Raw genomic sequence first — 19,148 nt, 5'->3', positions numbered from 1 at the left:
TGAACTCTGGTCCTCTGCAAAGAGCCGCCAGAGCTTTTAACCACTGAGCATCTCTCCAGCCCTGTATCAGTCATCTCATTTTATGTTTGCTTTTTGTCATTCCTATTCTGCTGCTTTATTGTCTGTTATTGTAAGTTTTATTTATTTAAATTACATTAATATCTTTCTAATACTTTAGAAAGTATAATTTTTTTAACTATTCACTGTTTACTATCAGTGCCTATAAATTCAGGTCTTCAATTAATCACTAATTTGTTCCTTTGTAATAATATACATTTAAATGTACACGGGCTTACCTCCTGATGTGTGTTATGTTTCTAGTCGTCGTGGTCCTCTCATCATAAAGTCAGCGGTGACTTCTATACATAGCGTTCTTTATTCCTTCTTGCATGTCAGATCTTCCACTTGGGACCACTTTAGTTTTATCTGGCCTGACTTTAGAGCCCACTGTAGTGGAAGATATAGGGGCAAATTCATTCCTTTGTCTGAAGGTACTGCAGTAGAGTTTTGTCATTATCACGAAATGTAGTGGATTCTCTGAATCAACTAGAGAAGAAAGAAGTTTTACTTTAGCTCATGGTTCCAGAGATTTCAGCTTATATGGATCTAGGTCAGTGTCAGATGGCTTGGCAGGGAATTGTGTTAGTGTCTAGGAAACCATAAGAGGGAGGAGAGGAGAGGAGGTCTGGTCACAAGTGTCCCCTTGGTGTTCAGTAGTCCTTGTATGACCAGGCCCTATCTCCACAAATTCTCCTGCCTTCCAATCGTTCCACAAGCTCATCCATCCTCTAGCATTTAGCATATGCACTTGTGGTGGTCATAAATATCCCTGCATCCCAGATCCCATCTTTCTTCACACTGTGGTATAGAATTATAGGGTAACAGTTACATTCTTTCCCTTGAATGCTAGAAGCCTTTGCTGCCAATATTAATTCTGTGAGGGCAATATACTATTTTTGCCTGGCTTTAAATATTCCCTTTCTCTGATGTTATATAATACTGTAAATGACACTTTGTGTATTACTCTATATTTCTTATGGATATGACCAGCCTTCTGAACCTGTGTATTGGTGTCTTTTGTCAGTTTAGAAAATGTTTCCATTTTTGCCTTTTTAAAATATATCCCTGATTTGTTCTCTCTTCTTTAGAACTCCATTTGTATGTTTTAGGTGTTTTTACTATATATTTTATGCCTTTTTATATTTTTATTTTATTAGCCCTACTTTATGTTATAAAGTGTTTTATGCTAGCCTCTTTCAATATAAATTGACATAATAATAGCCCATAATCACTGTACATTTATATAGTATGTTATGATCAAATCACATACAAAATACAAATTAGCGTATTTGTCACTTTTGACATCTATTATTTCTTTATATTGAGAACCTTTAAATTCTTCTCTTTACCTCTGTATGAACTATATAGTTATTATTATAATCTATAGACACTCAACTGCACACTAGGGCTGTTCCTTCTGTGTAGCTGTTCTAATGCCTGTTTTCTAGTCTTCCTTCATCCCTGATCTCTTTCTCCTTCCTACCTTCTGATAACTATTGTTCTCCTCTACACTCCTATGAACCCAGCCTTTCTAGTTTCTACATATATCCCAGTATGTCTGGACTAGTTCACTTGAGACAGTGTTCATGTTGCCTCAATTCACAAAAATTCTCTTCCTCCTTGACCTTGCCAGAATTTATTATTATTCTTTTCTGGTAATAATGACTTAGTAACTAAAAATGATATTTCATTGTAATTTTGACTTGTATTTCTCTAATAAAAAAACTTTTATTATATTATTTTTCTTCATTCTGTAATTGTTATAATTTATTTCAGTGTTCTTCTAGTGGGTATCTAAAAACAACAGCAAACATAACCAACTTCTCAAAACCAAAATAAATAGTTTATTTACTACTCTAACAGCACAAATATCTTGGAATACATTGACACCATTTGGTTCTTGCTCATCCCAGGTCTGTAATGGTTTACATATGTGACAATGGCAGGCGTGTTTCTGCCAAAGCTCCTATTGAAATGTAATTGACTTTGTGGCAGTATTAACTGGAGTTTTAAGAGGTGAGTAGGTCCTGTAGTTATTCCTCATGAATTGATTGAGGTTCTGTTTTGCAATAAGCTGTCCCAAGAGTTGACTCCTGCCCAATTCTGCTGTCTCCAGTGTGCTTGCTAGCCCCCTTGCCATGTTTCTGCACAGCTAGAAGACTGAGCAAATGTGCCCCTGTTCTCAGTCTTGGACGTCCCAGTCTCAGAGAACTTCATAATGATTTGTCTGTGGTGTTCTGTAAAAGCAGCAGTTGTAATTTAAATCTTAAAAACTGTTAAGATTTGCTCTAGTTGTAAATGTGGAGTTTATAAGAAAGAAGTCACAGATGCTAGGAGAGTGCTCACCGTTGTCCGGTTTGTCTTTCTGATGCTATTCACTTGCCTTCTCTGCAGTCTGTCAAAGCTGTGCTACTACCATGGACAGTGAACTGGGTGAGGAGGTGCTTAGCTGAGGCAAGTCCCCTGTATGCCTCTCTGGTTCTTTTAGAGCCCAGCAGATGAAAGCAACTGGAATGGTAAAGGTACTGTTTAGGGGGTAACTGCCTGGGGCTACAGTATAAACTAGCTAAAAAGTCTGTGATATTCCAACGAGTAAGTGAAGCTTACTGAGATGGGGATATTTGGAGGACAGTCTAAAGTCACCTTCTCAAGCAGGTGTGCGCATGGTCAGTGGCATAAGATCAGCAAACCCTTCTGTGGGGCATCTGGAATATAGCCCAAAGGCCACCTTTTATGTAAAAGATTTTCCCCTCAGCCAGTAGAGTTATGGGAGCTGATGAAACCTTTAATAGTTTGGGGTTCAGTGGGAATTATTTGAGATAGTGGGGATATACTTCTGAAGAGGACTGTGGAGCCTTTATCTTCCAGTCTCTTCCCTTTTCTCTTGTTTCTGGATCATGGAGAAAGCAATTTTGTTCCAGCCACACACTTCTGCCATGATGTGCTGCTGCTGTACCTAAAAGCAGCAAAAGCAGCAACAGCAGCAAAAGCAGCAAAAGCAGCAGCTCTATGGTCATGGAGTGAAACCTCCAAGCCTGTGAGTCCGAAGGATGGTTTTCCTTTTAGGAATGTATTTACCTCGGGTGTGTGTTACACTGAAAACTGAGTAACATACTATATAAAGCTGTAGCCCCACCTCAGTACCACTGCTCTCAGACTTCTCCATACAGGTCATAGCCATCCTCATTCCCCGTGGTGCTTCAGGAGGTTGGAGTTTACACCAAGTAGACAAGGTTCAATGTCTGACTTTGCCGCTTTTTACATGCCTCAGTGTCCATCATTAGGAAATTAATACGACTTACATCAAAGGATTATTGTGTATACAAAGAGATTTTCTGTCTGATAGTGATAGACACTTTCTAACATGCAAACTTTGTAACACTAGTAGTAGTTGTTGTTTTCCTCTATTGCCAGAGACCACATCAGTGTGTGATTCGGAATCAACTCTCTGAGGTTTTGGTAGATTGATGAAAGGATAATCGGTGGTTTTACATGGTTCTGACTGTCCATATGAAAAAGATCTTGACCATTAGTCAAATCTTCAGCATACCTAAATAGTTAACATCTGCCTGTTATGGAGGGGTTTTAAAGCAGAAATTGTTTTACTATTATTAATCTCAAGACCAGCAATTTAAAGTTAGACTGTTCAGACTACAGAGAGAATCAGGCCTAGATCTAGGACAGCACACTTTTAAGAACTTATTAGGCAGATGCTATTTAGTTATATATAAGTCCTCTAAAGCCTACAGGTGTCTGTTACACTTGATTTAGCCTGAGTTTGTGCAGTCACACACAGGAGTGTCTAAAAATAGACAGGGAATATGATTTCTAGATTATAAATAGCTGTAGTTTTGTTTTGTATTTTCTCTTTTGAGATCAAAAAGGAATAAGGAAATTTTAATTTTTGATCTGTCCTCTTTATGAAACAAGAATCTCTGAAAAATTAAAATTATTTATTCCTTGAATGTTTAATAAAATTTTTCTGTAAAGTTGTGATTTCTTTGTAACATTTTAACTATTGATTCTTACCTACCCACCACCCACCTAGCTCTATTTTTTGAGACAAGTCTCATGCAGGCTAGGCTGACCTTGAACTCCTTTTGTTTCTACCTTCTGAGTAGATGTCACTACACTGATATCAATGTTTTTAGTAGCTATTAGGATCATTTCATGCGTTGCTTTTGCTCTTGAGTCCATTTTGGTAAACTATATATTTCTTCAGGTCATGTGTAGTAAGGAACTTACTTCATCTTAAGTTTTTTATTTTTGTCTACATGATCTCCCCTCACGTGTGTGGGGGGGGGGTGAATATGGAAGCCAGAGGCCATATTTGAGTGTCTTTTAAAATTATTTTCCACCTTTTTTTTTTTGAGACAGAGTCTCAGTGAATTTACTAACTCAGTTAAACAGGGTGATAGCAAGCCCCAGGGATCTTGTCTCTACTTCTTTAGCTCTGGGAGTGTAGACACACAATACTGTGTCAAACCCTTACACAGACACTGGGGATCAGCATGAGGTCTCTGTGACTGCTGATAGCCCTCTCCCACAGACCCTGAAGTTTGTTCTTTGTTTGCATAACATTTCTCCATATTGCCTAATTTAAAACCACTAGTATCTGAGATTATGCCTTCCCTCCCCCTTGATACTACTTATTTTGCCCTGTTATTTTCTTGGTCTTACTAGAAGTTTATATATTTTCTTTTGTTTTATTTTACTTCATTTTGTTTTCTTGAGACAAGATTTCACTCTGTAGCCTAGGCTGGCTTCAAACTCACAGTAACTGTCCTGACTCAGCTGCCAAGTGCTGGAATTGTAGGCATGAGCTGTTACACTTCTTATTTTTATATTCCTGCTCATATTACTTTCTTTACGTGATAACTTTGACCTTTTTCTGTTATGAATTTGTGTTGTTTTCATATCATTATAATTTCCCTTTTCTACTCTTTTAGGGGTTCCTGCTATTTTTCTAACTTAAAGTCTTCTTTCTAGTAAGTATTTAAGCCGAGGTATTTCCTTTTAAACTCCTATTGTGGTTTAGGCATTGGGTTGTGTGTTCCCCAAAGTTCCATGACTCCACTAGTGGGTGCTCTTGTGAGGTGGTGGACTCTTCCGGAAGGCAGAGTCTCGTAGGAAGTGCTCTGGTCATTAACATGCTCTCAGAAAGGACAGAAGGCCCACAGCCACTTTTCATTCTTTCCTCTTTGCAGCTACAGATATGACCCATTTCCCTCCACAGCCCACCATTACCTGTGGCACAGAGGTCCACCCTGTATTCCAACCTCCAAAACTATGATCTAAGTACACTGTTGCTCTTGATAAAGTTCGTTATCGCAGACATTTTGTTGTAGTGAGGCAACAGACTAACACAGGACCACTTAGGTTGTGTTTAACAAGGTGTAGCCATGTCTTCATTACTGTTCAGCTCTAGGCATTTCCTAAACCATTGTCTCCATGGCCTCATACCCCTCTCCAGGTTTCTCTTTGTTTTCTTTTTCTTTCTTTAAACTCTTCCCTCCCCACAAAAGCCTGCCTAAATCTTTCTCCTTGTTACCTTGCTTAAGATCCATGTGTTTCTTGAATTAGTACTTTCATGGGTGGTAAAAAGTTCTCAAATGTTTTCAGATCTCTCAATGTGCAGCTCAAGTTATTCTCCTCTATTTTGTGATTGATTTACAGTGGAACTTTTGGTGGGATCTCTTTGTAGCATGTATTCAAGTTAAGAATCTCAAAGGATTTGTTATTTGGGGGTTGGAATTACATGTACTCCTGTGGGAGGCAGGGGCATGAGAAGGTGCAGAGAGATATCAGCCGTCTCTGACTACTACTACTACAGATGTGGGCGGCACTGCTCTAAATGCAGGGCTCTGCTGGAAACATTTTCTATCTTGGAAATTCCTTGAATTTTCAGTGAGATAACACGTTCTCAGGGCAGATATTTGTCAATAAAATACATTTTGAATTGTTTTAGATATGTAGGCAGTGTGCATTACAGAAAAAAATATATTATCTCCAGTTCCCTCTAGTAGTATTTTTATCAAAAGTGAGATACTACATTAGTCACTAAAGTCTAGGTGTTATTCAGATTTCATTATTGTTTTTTTTTTCTGTTCTAGAATTCCATACAAAGCATAACATTGGGTATAGTAAATATTTCTTTCATCTGCTTTGTAACCGTTTCTCAGGATTTTCACACATTTTTATGACCTTTATGGTTTTGAATATTGTTTTTATATTCTGAAGGTTGGACCTAAGTTTGGGTTTGTCTGATTTTTTTTCTTGATTAGACTGGAGCCATAGGATTAGGAAAATGTCGTGTTAAAACGGTCTTCTTGGGACTGGAAAGATGGGTCAGTGGTTAAGAGCACCTGAGCTCTTACAGGGGACCCAGCTCAGTTCCCGGTGCCCACGAGGGAGTTCACTGCTGTCTGTAACTCCAGGTTCAAGAGATACAGTGCCCTTTTTTTGATCCCATGGGCCCCAGGCATGCACATAGTACACACTCACATGCAGACACACACTCACATACACAAAAGGAAACAAACTACTTCGTGGTCTCCTGCCGCATCACCTGACATGTGACACTGATGTGAATTAGTGCGGTTTGCTTTCTCTGATGGGGCTTTTTCTGACTGTGCCACTGTTGCCCACTGTAAATTTGATATTTTACTCTTTCCACTCAAGGTAAACCTTATATCCTTCAAGTCTGGGAAGGAATAGGCAGTTTTTTATACTGACTTATTCCGTGATTTCATATTTGTCATATTTATATTTGCAGTGGGAACAGAGCTTTGGGAAGCTCTGACTAGATAAGGAGGGTCTATTATTAGCTTCCTTACTCTGATGAGCCTTGGGCTTTTATTTTCTGTCTTCCTTAACCTGGATTAAACTCAGGTTTTCTGAGCTTTGTAGAAATCCTCAGGCTAATGCTGACTTTAGCCCAGGGAACTATTTTAGGAAATGTTCAATTCTGTTGTTGTTTGTTAGTTTATAAGCTATTTCTGTTAGAGTATCTCAATCCAGTGTGCTGTCCGTAAGGTTAGTAAAGGCTTCATTTGGCATTGAATTTTAATACATTTTGAAATGGTAAAACTTGAGGGATAGTCACATTATTTTAGAAAGTATGATGCTTAATATAGTTATGATTTTCAATAACACTTACCCCACCATTCTCCGAAGTTATGAGTGTTTTTTTATAGTTTAATGTATTTTAATAGCAAATTTACAGGAACAGCACAGAAGACAGACAACATTAAAAACGTGTACTCGCATGTAGGACAATATGGTGAATGAATAGAATCTACTGGATGGTAAAAATGCTACAAACACCATTTAGTTGCTGTCAATAAGAAATTTCCTTATTTTTTTAAAAAAAAATCCAAATGCTGGCATTGTCCAGAAAAATTTTAACAGGTTTATTTATAATTGTTATAAAGTTGAACTGTTGAAATGTGGTCACTGAAACATTTTACTTGCATTAGTGCTTTATATCTTGCATTTATATTAAAAATTCACACACAAATGAACGTGGAGAAACTGCCAACACCTGATTCTGTCCCGTTTGCACTCAAAATCATATACTTAGGTACCTTTGACCCCATGGAAAAATATCTGTCATTCAGAACTACTGATAACAGGAAGAAGGGAAAAAAAATTTTTTTTTGAGAATGAAATGTTTCCCCTCATAGTGGACTCTTTTTTTTTTTTTTTTTTTTATTTATTTATTACATGTAAGTACACTGTAGCTAGCTGTCTTCAGACACACCAGAAGAGGGCATCAGATTCCATTACAGATGGTTGTGAGCCACCATGTGGTTGCTGGGATTTGAACTCAGGACCTCTGGAAGAGCAGTCAGTACTCTTAACCGCTGATCCATCTCTCCAGCCCCTCATAGTGGACTCTTAAGCACGTTCCCCGAGTATGCGGCATGCTAGCTGGATATCTTTTGGCATAATTGTTACACGTTTGGCATGGATAGCACACAGGTTGGTATCTTCAAAAAGGCCAACCAGATAGGCCTCACTTGCCTCCTGCAAAGCACCAATGGCTGCGCTCTGGAAGCGCAGATCTGTTTTAATGTCCTGAGCAATTTCTCGCACCAGACGCTGAAAGGGGAGCTTGTGAATCAGAAGTTCAGTGGACTTCTCATAGCGTCTGATTTCACGGAGTGCCACAGAGCCAGGCCTGTAACGATGAGGTTTCTTCACCCCTCCAGTAGAGGGCGCACTCTTGCCAGTGTCTTTTGTAGCCAGTTGTTTCCTGGGTGCTTTACCACCGGTGGATTTGTGGGCAGTCGGCTTTGTACGAGCCATGGTATGGGCACCTCCTTACTTACCTCCTTCTCCTTCCACTGGAGCTCAGCAAGGGAGAGGTGGCGCGGCAAAGGCTGCGAACACAATTCATGAGTGTTCTTGATGTACGAATGCTGTTTACTTTAATTGCCTTTCCTGCTTCAGTGTGTTGATTGGTTGACACGTATCATTCTTGCCTAACCCAGAGCACATAAGAGTTACACACACACACACACACACACACACACACACACGCACGCACGCACGCACACACAGAGTTTTCTTCTGTGAGAGGGCATGAGTGAAGAGTCAGTACCTGTGGAGCACCTGTGTCTGGGGGAGATGTTTCCATCGGGTGACTCCCTGTCCTCCTGACCCATGTGTCTCTGGCTTGTGGCACTATTGAAAGGCTTTTAGATCATGACGTGCTTTTATACATTGCTTAGTTCATTGATGGATTCATATGTTGGTAGCATTAATGGGAAATAGTAGAAACTAGAATGTGGGGCCTAGTTGGAAGAAGTGCATGGTGGGGTGGGGTGGGAATGCCCTGAAGAGATAGGTCTTTCCTGATGTTTTCATTCTGACTGCCCCTGTCCACCAGGAGGTGGCCCTCATGCTCCCTACCATTGTGCTCTAACTTAAGCAAAATGCCCATGGACTGAAATCTGTGGGCTAAGAAGCAGCCTTCCTCTGTAAGTTCTTCTGCAGGATTCTGTCACAGAAGGAAAAGGGAGAGACCAGCTTCTGTCGGCCTTGTATTCTTAAAGCTGTCTGATTAATTTCTCTGAAGCATTCTCTTGTAATAATTCGTGTGAGAAAGATACAGACAACCATGCTGATTAAGCCAATTAAAAATGGTGAGTTCCTTATTAGCCAGGAACCAAAAGCAGGTTCATCTCTTGGTGCCTAAGTTCAGGGATTCAGCATTTTAAGAGACAAACCCCACAAAGAACATAATTTATATCAAAGTTAGGTGAGGGTCAGAGTAACCTTGAGATGTTATTTCTGGAAGAGCATAGTAATTATTTCAGATACAACATGAGTTATCTTTGACATATACCTTCTTTAGTTATTTTAGCATACAGTAATTACTTTGATTAATACATCTGGACTATGGTCAGGTTATAGAAATCTCAACTATGTTGCCAAGGCAGATGTGACGATCCGTGGGTAGAGGTTTGACAACTGTCTAAGTAAATGGCATTACCTAAGTCACTCCAGTGTCTTATTGCATGCTCTATGGAAAAGCAGTGTTATATAATGCAGAGAGCACAACTTCGGAGTCAGACATACTCATTCAATTTTCTGATGTTTTGGTTGTAAATTTAACCTTTACCTGCTGATCCATCTTTTTAGCCCTTAAATTCTTTTTAAAATCTAAATATTTTTACATTTATGTGTGTGTGTCTGTCTGTCTCTCTGCACACTTGCGTGCATACATGGGCTTGCACATATACACATGCACACATTACATAGTCTGTATTTGGAGACCAGAGAATAACTACAGAATCTATTCTCTCCTCTTGTGGTAAGTATTAAAAAAGAGTTCAGCACCCAGTTCCTGAGTGCCACACTCCACAAGGAGCCACGCTGACTGCAGAGCCACGGAGCTGTGTGTAGACCCCCTCCCCCGGCTTCTGACCCGGGTGGAGCAGCTGTTTTCACTCACTTTCCCTTGGCAGGTTGTTACCACACCTCATACATACATTCCAACTCCAAGACGGGCTTTGTGTGTTCCACCACTATACCCTCTTTTGAACTGAATTAAGTCGCCACATCAAAGAACACACCAAAATACTCTGATCCAATTGTTATGATACAGTTTGCCCACCAAGACAAGTCAGATCATCCTGTACACATCCATTTCTTATAAAATATTCCTAACAACCTGTATCAGTGTAGAGGTGTGCAGAGAGGACCATCTGTGTCTGCCTCCATGCTGTGTCCTCAGCCTTCCTCTTCCCTACCACCTTACAAAACCTTTGTCCCTGCCTGACTCTCTGCTGTCCAATCATGTATCTCCTTGACATCAACCCACAGACCAGAGAATAACTGCAGGAGCCTGTTCTCTCCTTTTACCATGTGGATCCCAGGGATTGAACTGAGGTCTGCGGGCTTGGTGGCAAGTGCCTCTACCCACTGAGTCATCTCACTATCCCCAAATTAAAACTTTTATTTCATTTCATAGCTGAGTTTTGGAAAATGTGCATAAGTTTTCAACTGTAGTTGTTTTGTTTGTTTGTTTCTCAATTCAGCTTTTTTATTTTTAATATATATATATATATATATATATATATATATATATATATATATATATATATATATTTAAAAATATCATACATGGACAATGTGCTTCTAGCATTTCCATCCATCTTTCTTCCCCCCCCTTGGACATTCTCTGTATTTACATTTCAGATGTTGTCCCCTTCCCCCAATCCCATCCTCTCTACCCCTCCCATTGCCTCCATGAAGGTGCTCCCTCTTCCAACCACCCTCTCCTACCTCAGCACCTTGGCATTTCCCTACACTGGAAAAAACGCACCTTCACTGGACCAAAGGCCTCTCCTCCCATTGATGCCAGAGAATGCCATCCTCTGCTGCATATGTACCTGGTCTCTCTGTGCAAATTCATTGGTTGGTATTTTAGTCCCTGGGAGCTGTGGTGGGTTTGGTTAATTAATAATTTTGCTCTTCCCATGGGGTTGCAGACCCTTTTAGCTCTTTCAGTCCTTTCTCTAGCTCCTTCATTGGGGTCCTTGTGCTCAGTCTGATGGTTAGCTGCGAGCATCCTCATCTGTATCAATATGACTCTGGCAGAGCTCTGAGGAGGCATCTATATCAGGTTCTTTCCAGTAAGCACAACTTGGCATCAGCAGTAGTGCTTGGGTTTAGTGGCTGCATATGGGGTGGATCCCCACGTGAGGCAGGATATAGAGAAAGAGGAACACTCCTCCACTGTTGGTGGAATTGTAAACTGGTACAACCACTCTGGAAATCAGTCTGGCAGTTCCTCAGAAATTTGGACATAGTACTACCTCAGGACCTAGCTATACCACTCCTGGGCATATACCCAAAAGAAGCTCCAGCATCTAACAAGGACGCATGTTCCACCATGTTCATATCAGCCCTATTTATAATAACCAGAAGCTGGAAAGAACCCAGATGTCCTTCAACAGTGGAATGGATACAGAAAGTGTGGTACATTTACACAATGGAGCACTACTCAGCTATTAGAAACAATGCCTTCATGAAATTCCTAGGCAAATGGATGGAACTTGAAGCTATCATCCTGAGTGAGGTAACCCAGTCACAAAAGAACACTTATGATATGCACTCACTGATAAGCAGATACTAGTCCCAAAAGCTTGAATACCCAAGAAACAATTTACAGAACTTATGAAGTTCAAAGAGAAGGAACTCCAGAAGGTGGATGCCTCAGTCCTTCTAAGAAAGAACAAAACACTCATGGGAGGAAATAAAGGGACAAATAGAGGAGCAGGGATTGTAGATGTTTTGAATGTGATATTGTAGGGATATATACCTTTATGTCTATAAAAACAGACATGCACCAAATATTCCTTTTCTTTTCTACTTGTCCATTGACTATTTAATTGTATCATGTGAAGCATTTTAAAGCTTGATTCAATTTGTTTGTTGATTAACTAGATAGCTATTTATAACACTTTTGTTATATTTCAGGGATTATGTGGGCATTGGAAAGTGTTAAGCCTGGCCTTAATCAAAAATTGCTGGCCAATGGCTAGTAATTCTCCATCTCTTTCTTTACCTCCATTAAGTTGTATTGATATTTAAAGACTCTTTTTACTTCACTGTATCCTTGAATTTTACTATTTTCCCTACTTTAGAGAAGGAAGGGATAAGAAATGCTCTCTTCCTCTGCTTTTTCATAGTGTGTCAATATTATGCATTTGTGCTACCCAGTTGTTTATACTAGACGGGTGCAGTGTGCTTCTGTAATTGGTGCACATGTTTGGTTCCCTTCCTAGTTCTGTGGCCATTATGGCATCACAGTTTTAGCTTTCATAAACTGTGAATGAAATTAGTTGTCACTCCTTGGAAGGAAGGCAGTTATGGTTGTTCAAATGGCTGAAGAAAGCTAGCCGACTGTTGGAGAGAGGCTGGAAGTGTGGTGCTATCCTTATGTAGCATGTGGTGCCTCGGACAGTAACTGTAGTCTCAGACTGAAGTCCAGAACAAAGTTCTTATCTTCTGAATGGAAGTCTAAATTCATTGTGTACCAAACCAAGGATACTGAATACTATTTTATATAGAGGTTTTCTGGGTTCATTTACTACCTGTGCACCTCAAGAGAAGCTTTAGAACTTCAGTAAATCATGTTTATTGCTGCAGGGAATCTCATCACCAAGAACAGTAGGGCTCATTCTGTTTGAGGTAGCGGGGACACAACTTCCCCAGTCTGCTGGTGCTGCAGCTCTGAATGTAATATTATTATCTATGTCTCTCTTCTTCAGACAAGGTCTTACTGTCTGTCAGTGTCAGACTCTTGAGCTCAGAGTCTCCTGTATCAGTCCTGGGATTCTAGTGCTAGACAAAAGTGTGCACTGCCAGGACCGCCTTTAACTTTTCCCATTACTTCTTTAATTCCTTAATTGTTGATGTTTGAGAACTGAACCTAGAGCCTTGACCCTGCTGAGCGAGGGTTCTACGGTTGGAATGCACGTGTAATCACTTTCTTGGGTCACACCTGAGCACCCACACTAAAAGCCCCGTTCTGCCTCTCTTGGTTTCTTTTCGAGGAGTTATGAGAGGGATGTCTATACATTTTGTTTTGGATTTTAAACGAAGCATTGTAAAAGCAACTTTTTGTTCTGATATAAGTCTCTGGATCTGTGCTCTTAATTTTGAGACTGACAAGTGCAGAACTCATCTTCATGATGTATACTTCATCTGGATAAATCCTGTATTGGATGTTAGGAAAGTGTGTGTCACAGTTGACATAATAAATGCAAGCACTAAGAATTCACTGGACATTTTAAAAATGGAGCATATAAAATCCTTATTCCATGCTTAGAGACACACAAATTGCTATTTGTAATTTTAAAATCTCTGATCAAATACTTGGGTATGGCTGAAAACCTCCATTTTTTTTATGATAGTAGGTCCACATCTTTTCTTTTTCATATGTACAGAATACATGGAGATGTTCTTCATGTAATTTTAATGATTTTAGAATATATTCTTTAAGTCAGGTCTCTAGGGTCAACATTGTATGGCTTTAGCTTAGAAAGTCTGAGAGTAGTTTCCACTGATAACTGTATATGACACAGTGTAGAAACTGTGGCACAGAACATATGGGTGTATTATGTGAATTCATAATGTCTTGTTTTCAGTAGTAGTGGGATTATGTTGTATCTTGCCATTGCCTTTTCCAGAATATTTTATAGACAGAACTAGAAATACTAGTTATATAAGCTGTTGTAGCACAGACTAGAAAGTAGGTCATTGTGATGGGAGTATGCTAAACCACCCACTGGTTGCTATAGCGATGACCTACTTTAGAAACTATTTCTGTTGATTCATGTTGAAATCATCTTTTGGAAGTGGCATAAGGAAGTTACTACATGTATGTTTTTATAGTAGTAAAGGGTAGTGATTTCTAGAGGAAAATTCCTTAAAATGTTTAAAATGAAGAAGTGCATTCATCTCTTTATTTCAGAGTGGATCATTCAGTATTGTAATTAAGTTGTGCTTCTATACATAAAGGATTATAGTGAGTTTTACTATCATTCGGCCTATTTAAAGACCAGCCTGTTGTTTTATTAGCCAAACCTTCAAATGGGAGTACGAGACTCTGCAGTGTATGCCAAATTTGTCTGTTCAGTGTTGACTGATGTGTTAAGACACATCTTTATAATATATGAATGTTGAAATGATGTCCTCTGGAGCACACAATCTGAACTCAGTGACCCCATTCTAAACTGAGGACAAAGGACAAAGGGTTAGATTTTGTATAGTTTTCAAATAATAGTTTTTATCATTAAAAAAAATGTCACTGTTCAGTGACGTGATACTTTGAACCTACACTATTGAAGACTTATTTTTCTGTAGCACTGCCACAGAGTTACAGGCCTTAAGATCAGCCTGTTTTGAGTTTTATTGTACTGTACCTTTAAATAAATAGATGTTTATTGGCACTGTCACTGGGGAGAATCAAGCCTTGGGTACAGTCACATTCAGATAAAGGTGCACAGTGAAGTTCTGTATGAGCTGAGCATCCGACTAACCCACTCTTTCCTATGTGCATATTTGAAGACATGGGGTTTTATTTTCTAAAACAGGTATGACCCTTTTCTTTCTTTTTTAAGATGGGTCTCGTAGGTCTGCCTATATAGCCCTTGAACTTGGGGTCCTCCTGTTCCACATCTTGAGTACTGGGAGTTCGTACCTCCCTGCTCACCTTTAGCAATTATTCTGAAGGGAAAGTAACAACTTCTATTTAATAGATATTAGCCATTGTGCTACTAGTTAGTTTTATGTGTTTCTTATCCTTGCAAAAGCTGTGTAAAACAAGCCTACTAGCATCTTACCCTACTTCAAGTCTTTTCAGTAGATTATGCAAGACCTATGATATTTACCAGATCTACCAACTAAAAATAGGTTAAGAAAGCCATGTAATTACAAATCAGACACAGGTACTTAATATGAAATCCACAGAGATGAGTGGTGTGTGTGTGTGTGTGTGTGTGTGTGTGTGTGTGTGTGTGTGTGTGTATGTGTATGTGTGTGTGTATGTATGTATGTATGTAAACATGTGCATACATGCTTGTATGCAGTTTTGTGTGCTATAAGAAACCGTTTGAATTTTCTCTAGGACTCAATACATTCTCCTCTGACAGTTGAGAGAATAGAGAAAGTACTTTCAACTCTAAGACTTTAGACTTAATAAGATAAAAACTTGAGATAGGAATTGGCAAAACGATTTCAGACTGAAGAAAAAATAGATCACATGTCCCAAGAGAATGAATGTGTACAAAGAATAGTATCTTGGTATAGGGAGCTGTAGGGAGCGGGTTAGAAATGACCCTGAGACCATTGGGTGGTAGCTGAGAGCATACTTTGTTCTTACTATATAAGGAATGAGTTTTGAAGACCTTTGTACAAGATCATATGCCTCGCAATGATTTGATAATGTTTACTGAGATGGATTGTGGTGATAGAGATTATTTGTAGGCAGATCTATTTTAAGACACTGCAGTAAATATAAACAAGAGATAAAACTAGAATTACTGTAGTAAAAATAGAAGTTGGTAGCAAGGAAGAACCTGAAAAGTATTGAATAACACAACAGTGCTCAGTGTGCACAGACATTGTTCCGTGAGCCTCATGCACTGACTCACAAGAATTCCCATGGTGTGGGTCCTATTGCACTTCAGGTTTATAGACAGAAATTTAAGATTTTCCACAGTTGATCAGTGAGTAATACTGCTAGACTTGTTAAGATATGGAACATCTATGCAGTGGGTGCTAGGAAACGTGAAATCATCTATCGCTCTGTAAAGGTGCTCAGCACCAGTAAACCAAGTGCAAGAGATACTGTCCCACCCTTTCTATTCTGAAGGAGTGTGTGCTGCTTGTCAATTCTGAGATTTTTTTTTTTTAAATGAAGCTAATACTAGTAGTTTTTATCTCTACCCAAAACTTCATTTCTCAAGGGTAGATATGAAAAGTAACTTGGTAATTAACTTTCAAATTACTTATGCAGATCTAAACATTGACACATGCACTATAAATTTTATTCGATCAAAGAAATACCCATATATTTTCTGTATTGTGTATGATGTATATGAGTTTTTGTAGGTGCATGAATATGAATTCATGTGCATGATGTTAATCTACACTTAGCTGTTCATCTTATAAACTAGTTACATCCTTTTGGTGTTTCTGTCTTTTCCCACCTTACCTCTTATAGACATGGCTCCACTGTTAAGTTTAGCAGGAAAAACTCTTCTTTGGAGTTTCAATAGAAAACATGGACGTAGTGATAACAGCAAAGATGCAGAGATTACCTCTGCCTTGGATTTACTCTGTAGGTCATGTGAGCTTTATGCTCTTTTTACTTCAGCAAACTAGTGCATTCTATTTCTTTTACCAAAAAAAACTATTTGATTTTTATTAACATCTAAGATGTCTCAGATATACCTTGCTGAGAGGTGAGCTTGAGGCCCTGCATAATTCTGAGGACCAGAGTTCAGATCCTAGCAAACATGTGACAATCCTGGTGCCTCTCAAATGCCAGTGATACTGGTGCTTCGGAGAAGCACAGCAGGGTTGTTGAGGCTTGCTGTCTGCCTGTAGAGCAGAGTTAAGTGTGAGCTCCAGGTTCAGAGAGAGAGGAATGGGTGGAGAGTTACAGACAAGAGTATCTGACCCTTTCCAGTCCTCCGGTGATGTGCACCCCTCCCCTCCCCCACACATACATGAATATTCACTCTTTCAGCCACACACTCACAAATAATCTTTAACAATTTTTATTTTTTTAAATAAAACACTTCTTCTGGGGCTACAATTGCTGAATTGAATGCTTGCCTCACATGTGAGAAATGCTGGATTCAGTCTTTTTGCGCTATATAAAGAAACCTAGCATTGTGACACATACTTAGAATCCCAGAACTCAGGATCAGAAGTTTAAGGCCATCCTTGACTTTATAGCAAACTCAAGGCTAGCCTGAGCTACATGAGACCATGTGTCTTGTCCCCACAGCTCCCAAAGAATCTTGCTAAGAAAACACATGAAGTTCCATGACTGCTTATAAACACTTCTCACTTATTAGAGAATGTATACTTGTGCACAGATTTAGGAGCCTCAGATGTTTTTGTCAGTGTGTATCTACTAACAGCAGCCTTCTCTCAAAATAGATACTGTAGTTGTGAGTTGGAGTAGGGTTCAGGTGTTGGTAAGTAATTTCAAATTAAGAAAGATGGTAGTTAAGATGGAAAAGTGAGAACAGTGTTTTATTCTGTTTGTTTAACAACACCACTAGACTTCCTAAGATGGAATGATGAGTGTCTCTGTCTACATGGGTATATCACTGTGGCCCTATGTCAGACATAATAGAACACTTAGGTCACTAATAACTACAGTTGTAGCAATATCAGTGAGACCTTTGGGTGTTGGTAGCATGAGAGTGGACAAAACACAAGATAATATCCAGACTTACGCAGACTTTCGGGACATTGCCGTGTGATGTAACCTCCTCTGCTGTTAGTGTGGTGACTGCTGCCCTTAAAGACTACACATGTGGCTGGTGCCTGTAACTTCTGGTATTCTCTACAGTCAAAAGCTAATCTCATATGACTTAGTGTCTGTTGTCTTAATTTAGAAAAGGACATTATGGTTTCTCTCGCCTAAGTGACTGTAATATTCTCTAGAAAAATACTCACTCTGTTTGTTTGCTTCCTTATTTTGTTTTGTGTTGCAAAGTTTCATGTGTCCCAGGCTGACCTTGAGTTTGAGGCCCGCAGCCTTCTCTCACATGTTTGCTTACTGCTGTGTAACAGCACCCCACATCGGGTAACTCAGGTGCTCAAAGAGACTCTTTTATTAGAAAAATTCCATTTCTCAGGTTCGAACAATGAAACTAGTTCATTTAATTGCTGTAATTTTGTTTACATATTCTTTTGTTTACAAGTTAATTTTTACTAGATTGTTTAAATGAAAGTTAGTGATTTCATTCAAGACTTGCTTAAAGTATTGGGGATTGTGATGTAATTTAAAAAAACTATTTTAATCATGGTTTCTTAAAATACTGAGCTACCAGTAAATAGAATGACAAGTTAGCATTTATCCTTGTAGAATAACCCAATGTTATATTTTATACCTTCTAAATGCATATCTTATGAGTTATAATATTTTCTCTCTAGATTTTTGCTTCAGTGTCTTGAGGATCTTGATGCCAATCTACGAAAATTAAATTCTCGTCTGTTTGTGATTCGGGGACAGCCAGCTGATGTATTTCCCAGGCTTTTCAAGGTAACTTGAAAACTATATGTATAAGTAATGATTTTTGCTGAAGAAAATAAAATACCTGTAAACAAACATTTGGTAAACAGTATATTTGGTAAATAAATGATGAAAATATAGGCAATATTATTTTAAATAAAAAATTTTGGTCAGGCAGTGGTGGCACACACTTTAATCCCAGCACTTGTGAGGCAGAGGCAGAGGTCTCTGAGTTCAGGGACAGCCAGGGCTACACAGAGAAGCCCTGTCTTGAAAAATCAAAATTGAGGCTCATTTCTTCAGTGACAGTGCCAATAAATAAAATTAGACAGTAGAGAAAGCTGCAAAAGACAAGTTCCTTCTTTGACCTCAGACTATTAGTTTTCCCCAAAGAGCAGCAACTATTCACATGACTGTATGCACATAGACACACCCATCGAATGAACAAGAAGTTATGAGTGCTTACATACCCACCTTTGTGTCTGTTAGCTGTTCTCTGCTTCAACTGAGAACATACACGCAGCCTTCTGTGCCTTATCCACATGCTGGAAGTCATTTCATACTACACACCGCGTCTTTTATAGAGCTCTGTAGTAGTGACATTTATAGCTGCGTTGCTGTTTCTTTTGCTGGTTTCCTATTTAATCTTTGGCTATTCTTCATTTAGGTCTCGTGCTAATACAGATATTGCCAGTGAGCATCTTTGTCCACATTTATGTTCCTTCTGAGATAATATTTTTAAAGATTTATTTATTTATTATGTATACAATGTTTTCCCTGCATGTATGCTTGCAAGCCAGAAGAGGGCACAAGA

The 19,148-nt window shown here is 39.0% G+C and overlaps 2 protein-coding genes across 2 annotated transcripts in view; one reads left to right on the top strand and one right to left on the bottom strand.

The window, feature by feature from the left end:
• The window catches only part of CRY1 (cryptochrome circadian regulator 1), a 59,812-nt gene that overhangs the window by 15,902 nt on the left and 24,762 nt on the right, over positions 1-19,148 (top strand). Inside the window, exon 2 of the mRNA XM_080935660.1 lies at positions 18,256-18,364. Within this exon, the coding sequence (XP_080791786.1) occupies positions 18,256-18,364 (109 nt within the window). The remainder of the gene's footprint in view (positions 1-18,255; positions 18,365-19,148) is intronic.
• On the bottom strand, positions 7,960-8,370 carry LOC308435204 (histone H3.3A-like; the record flags this gene model as incomplete). The annotated part of the gene is made up of 1 exon (XM_080935884.1): positions 7,960-8,370. The coding sequence occupies one exon, from the start codon at positions 8,368-8,370 to the stop codon at positions 7,960-7,962; it is 411 nt and encodes a 136-aa protein (XP_080792010.1).

This window comes from Micromys minutus (assembly GCF_963924665.1).
Source record: "Micromys minutus genome assembly, chromosome: 22".
Lineage (NCBI taxonomy): Eukaryota > Metazoa > Chordata > Mammalia > Rodentia > Muridae > Micromys > Micromys minutus.
This window is presented reverse-complemented; position numbering and strand designations above follow the sequence as displayed.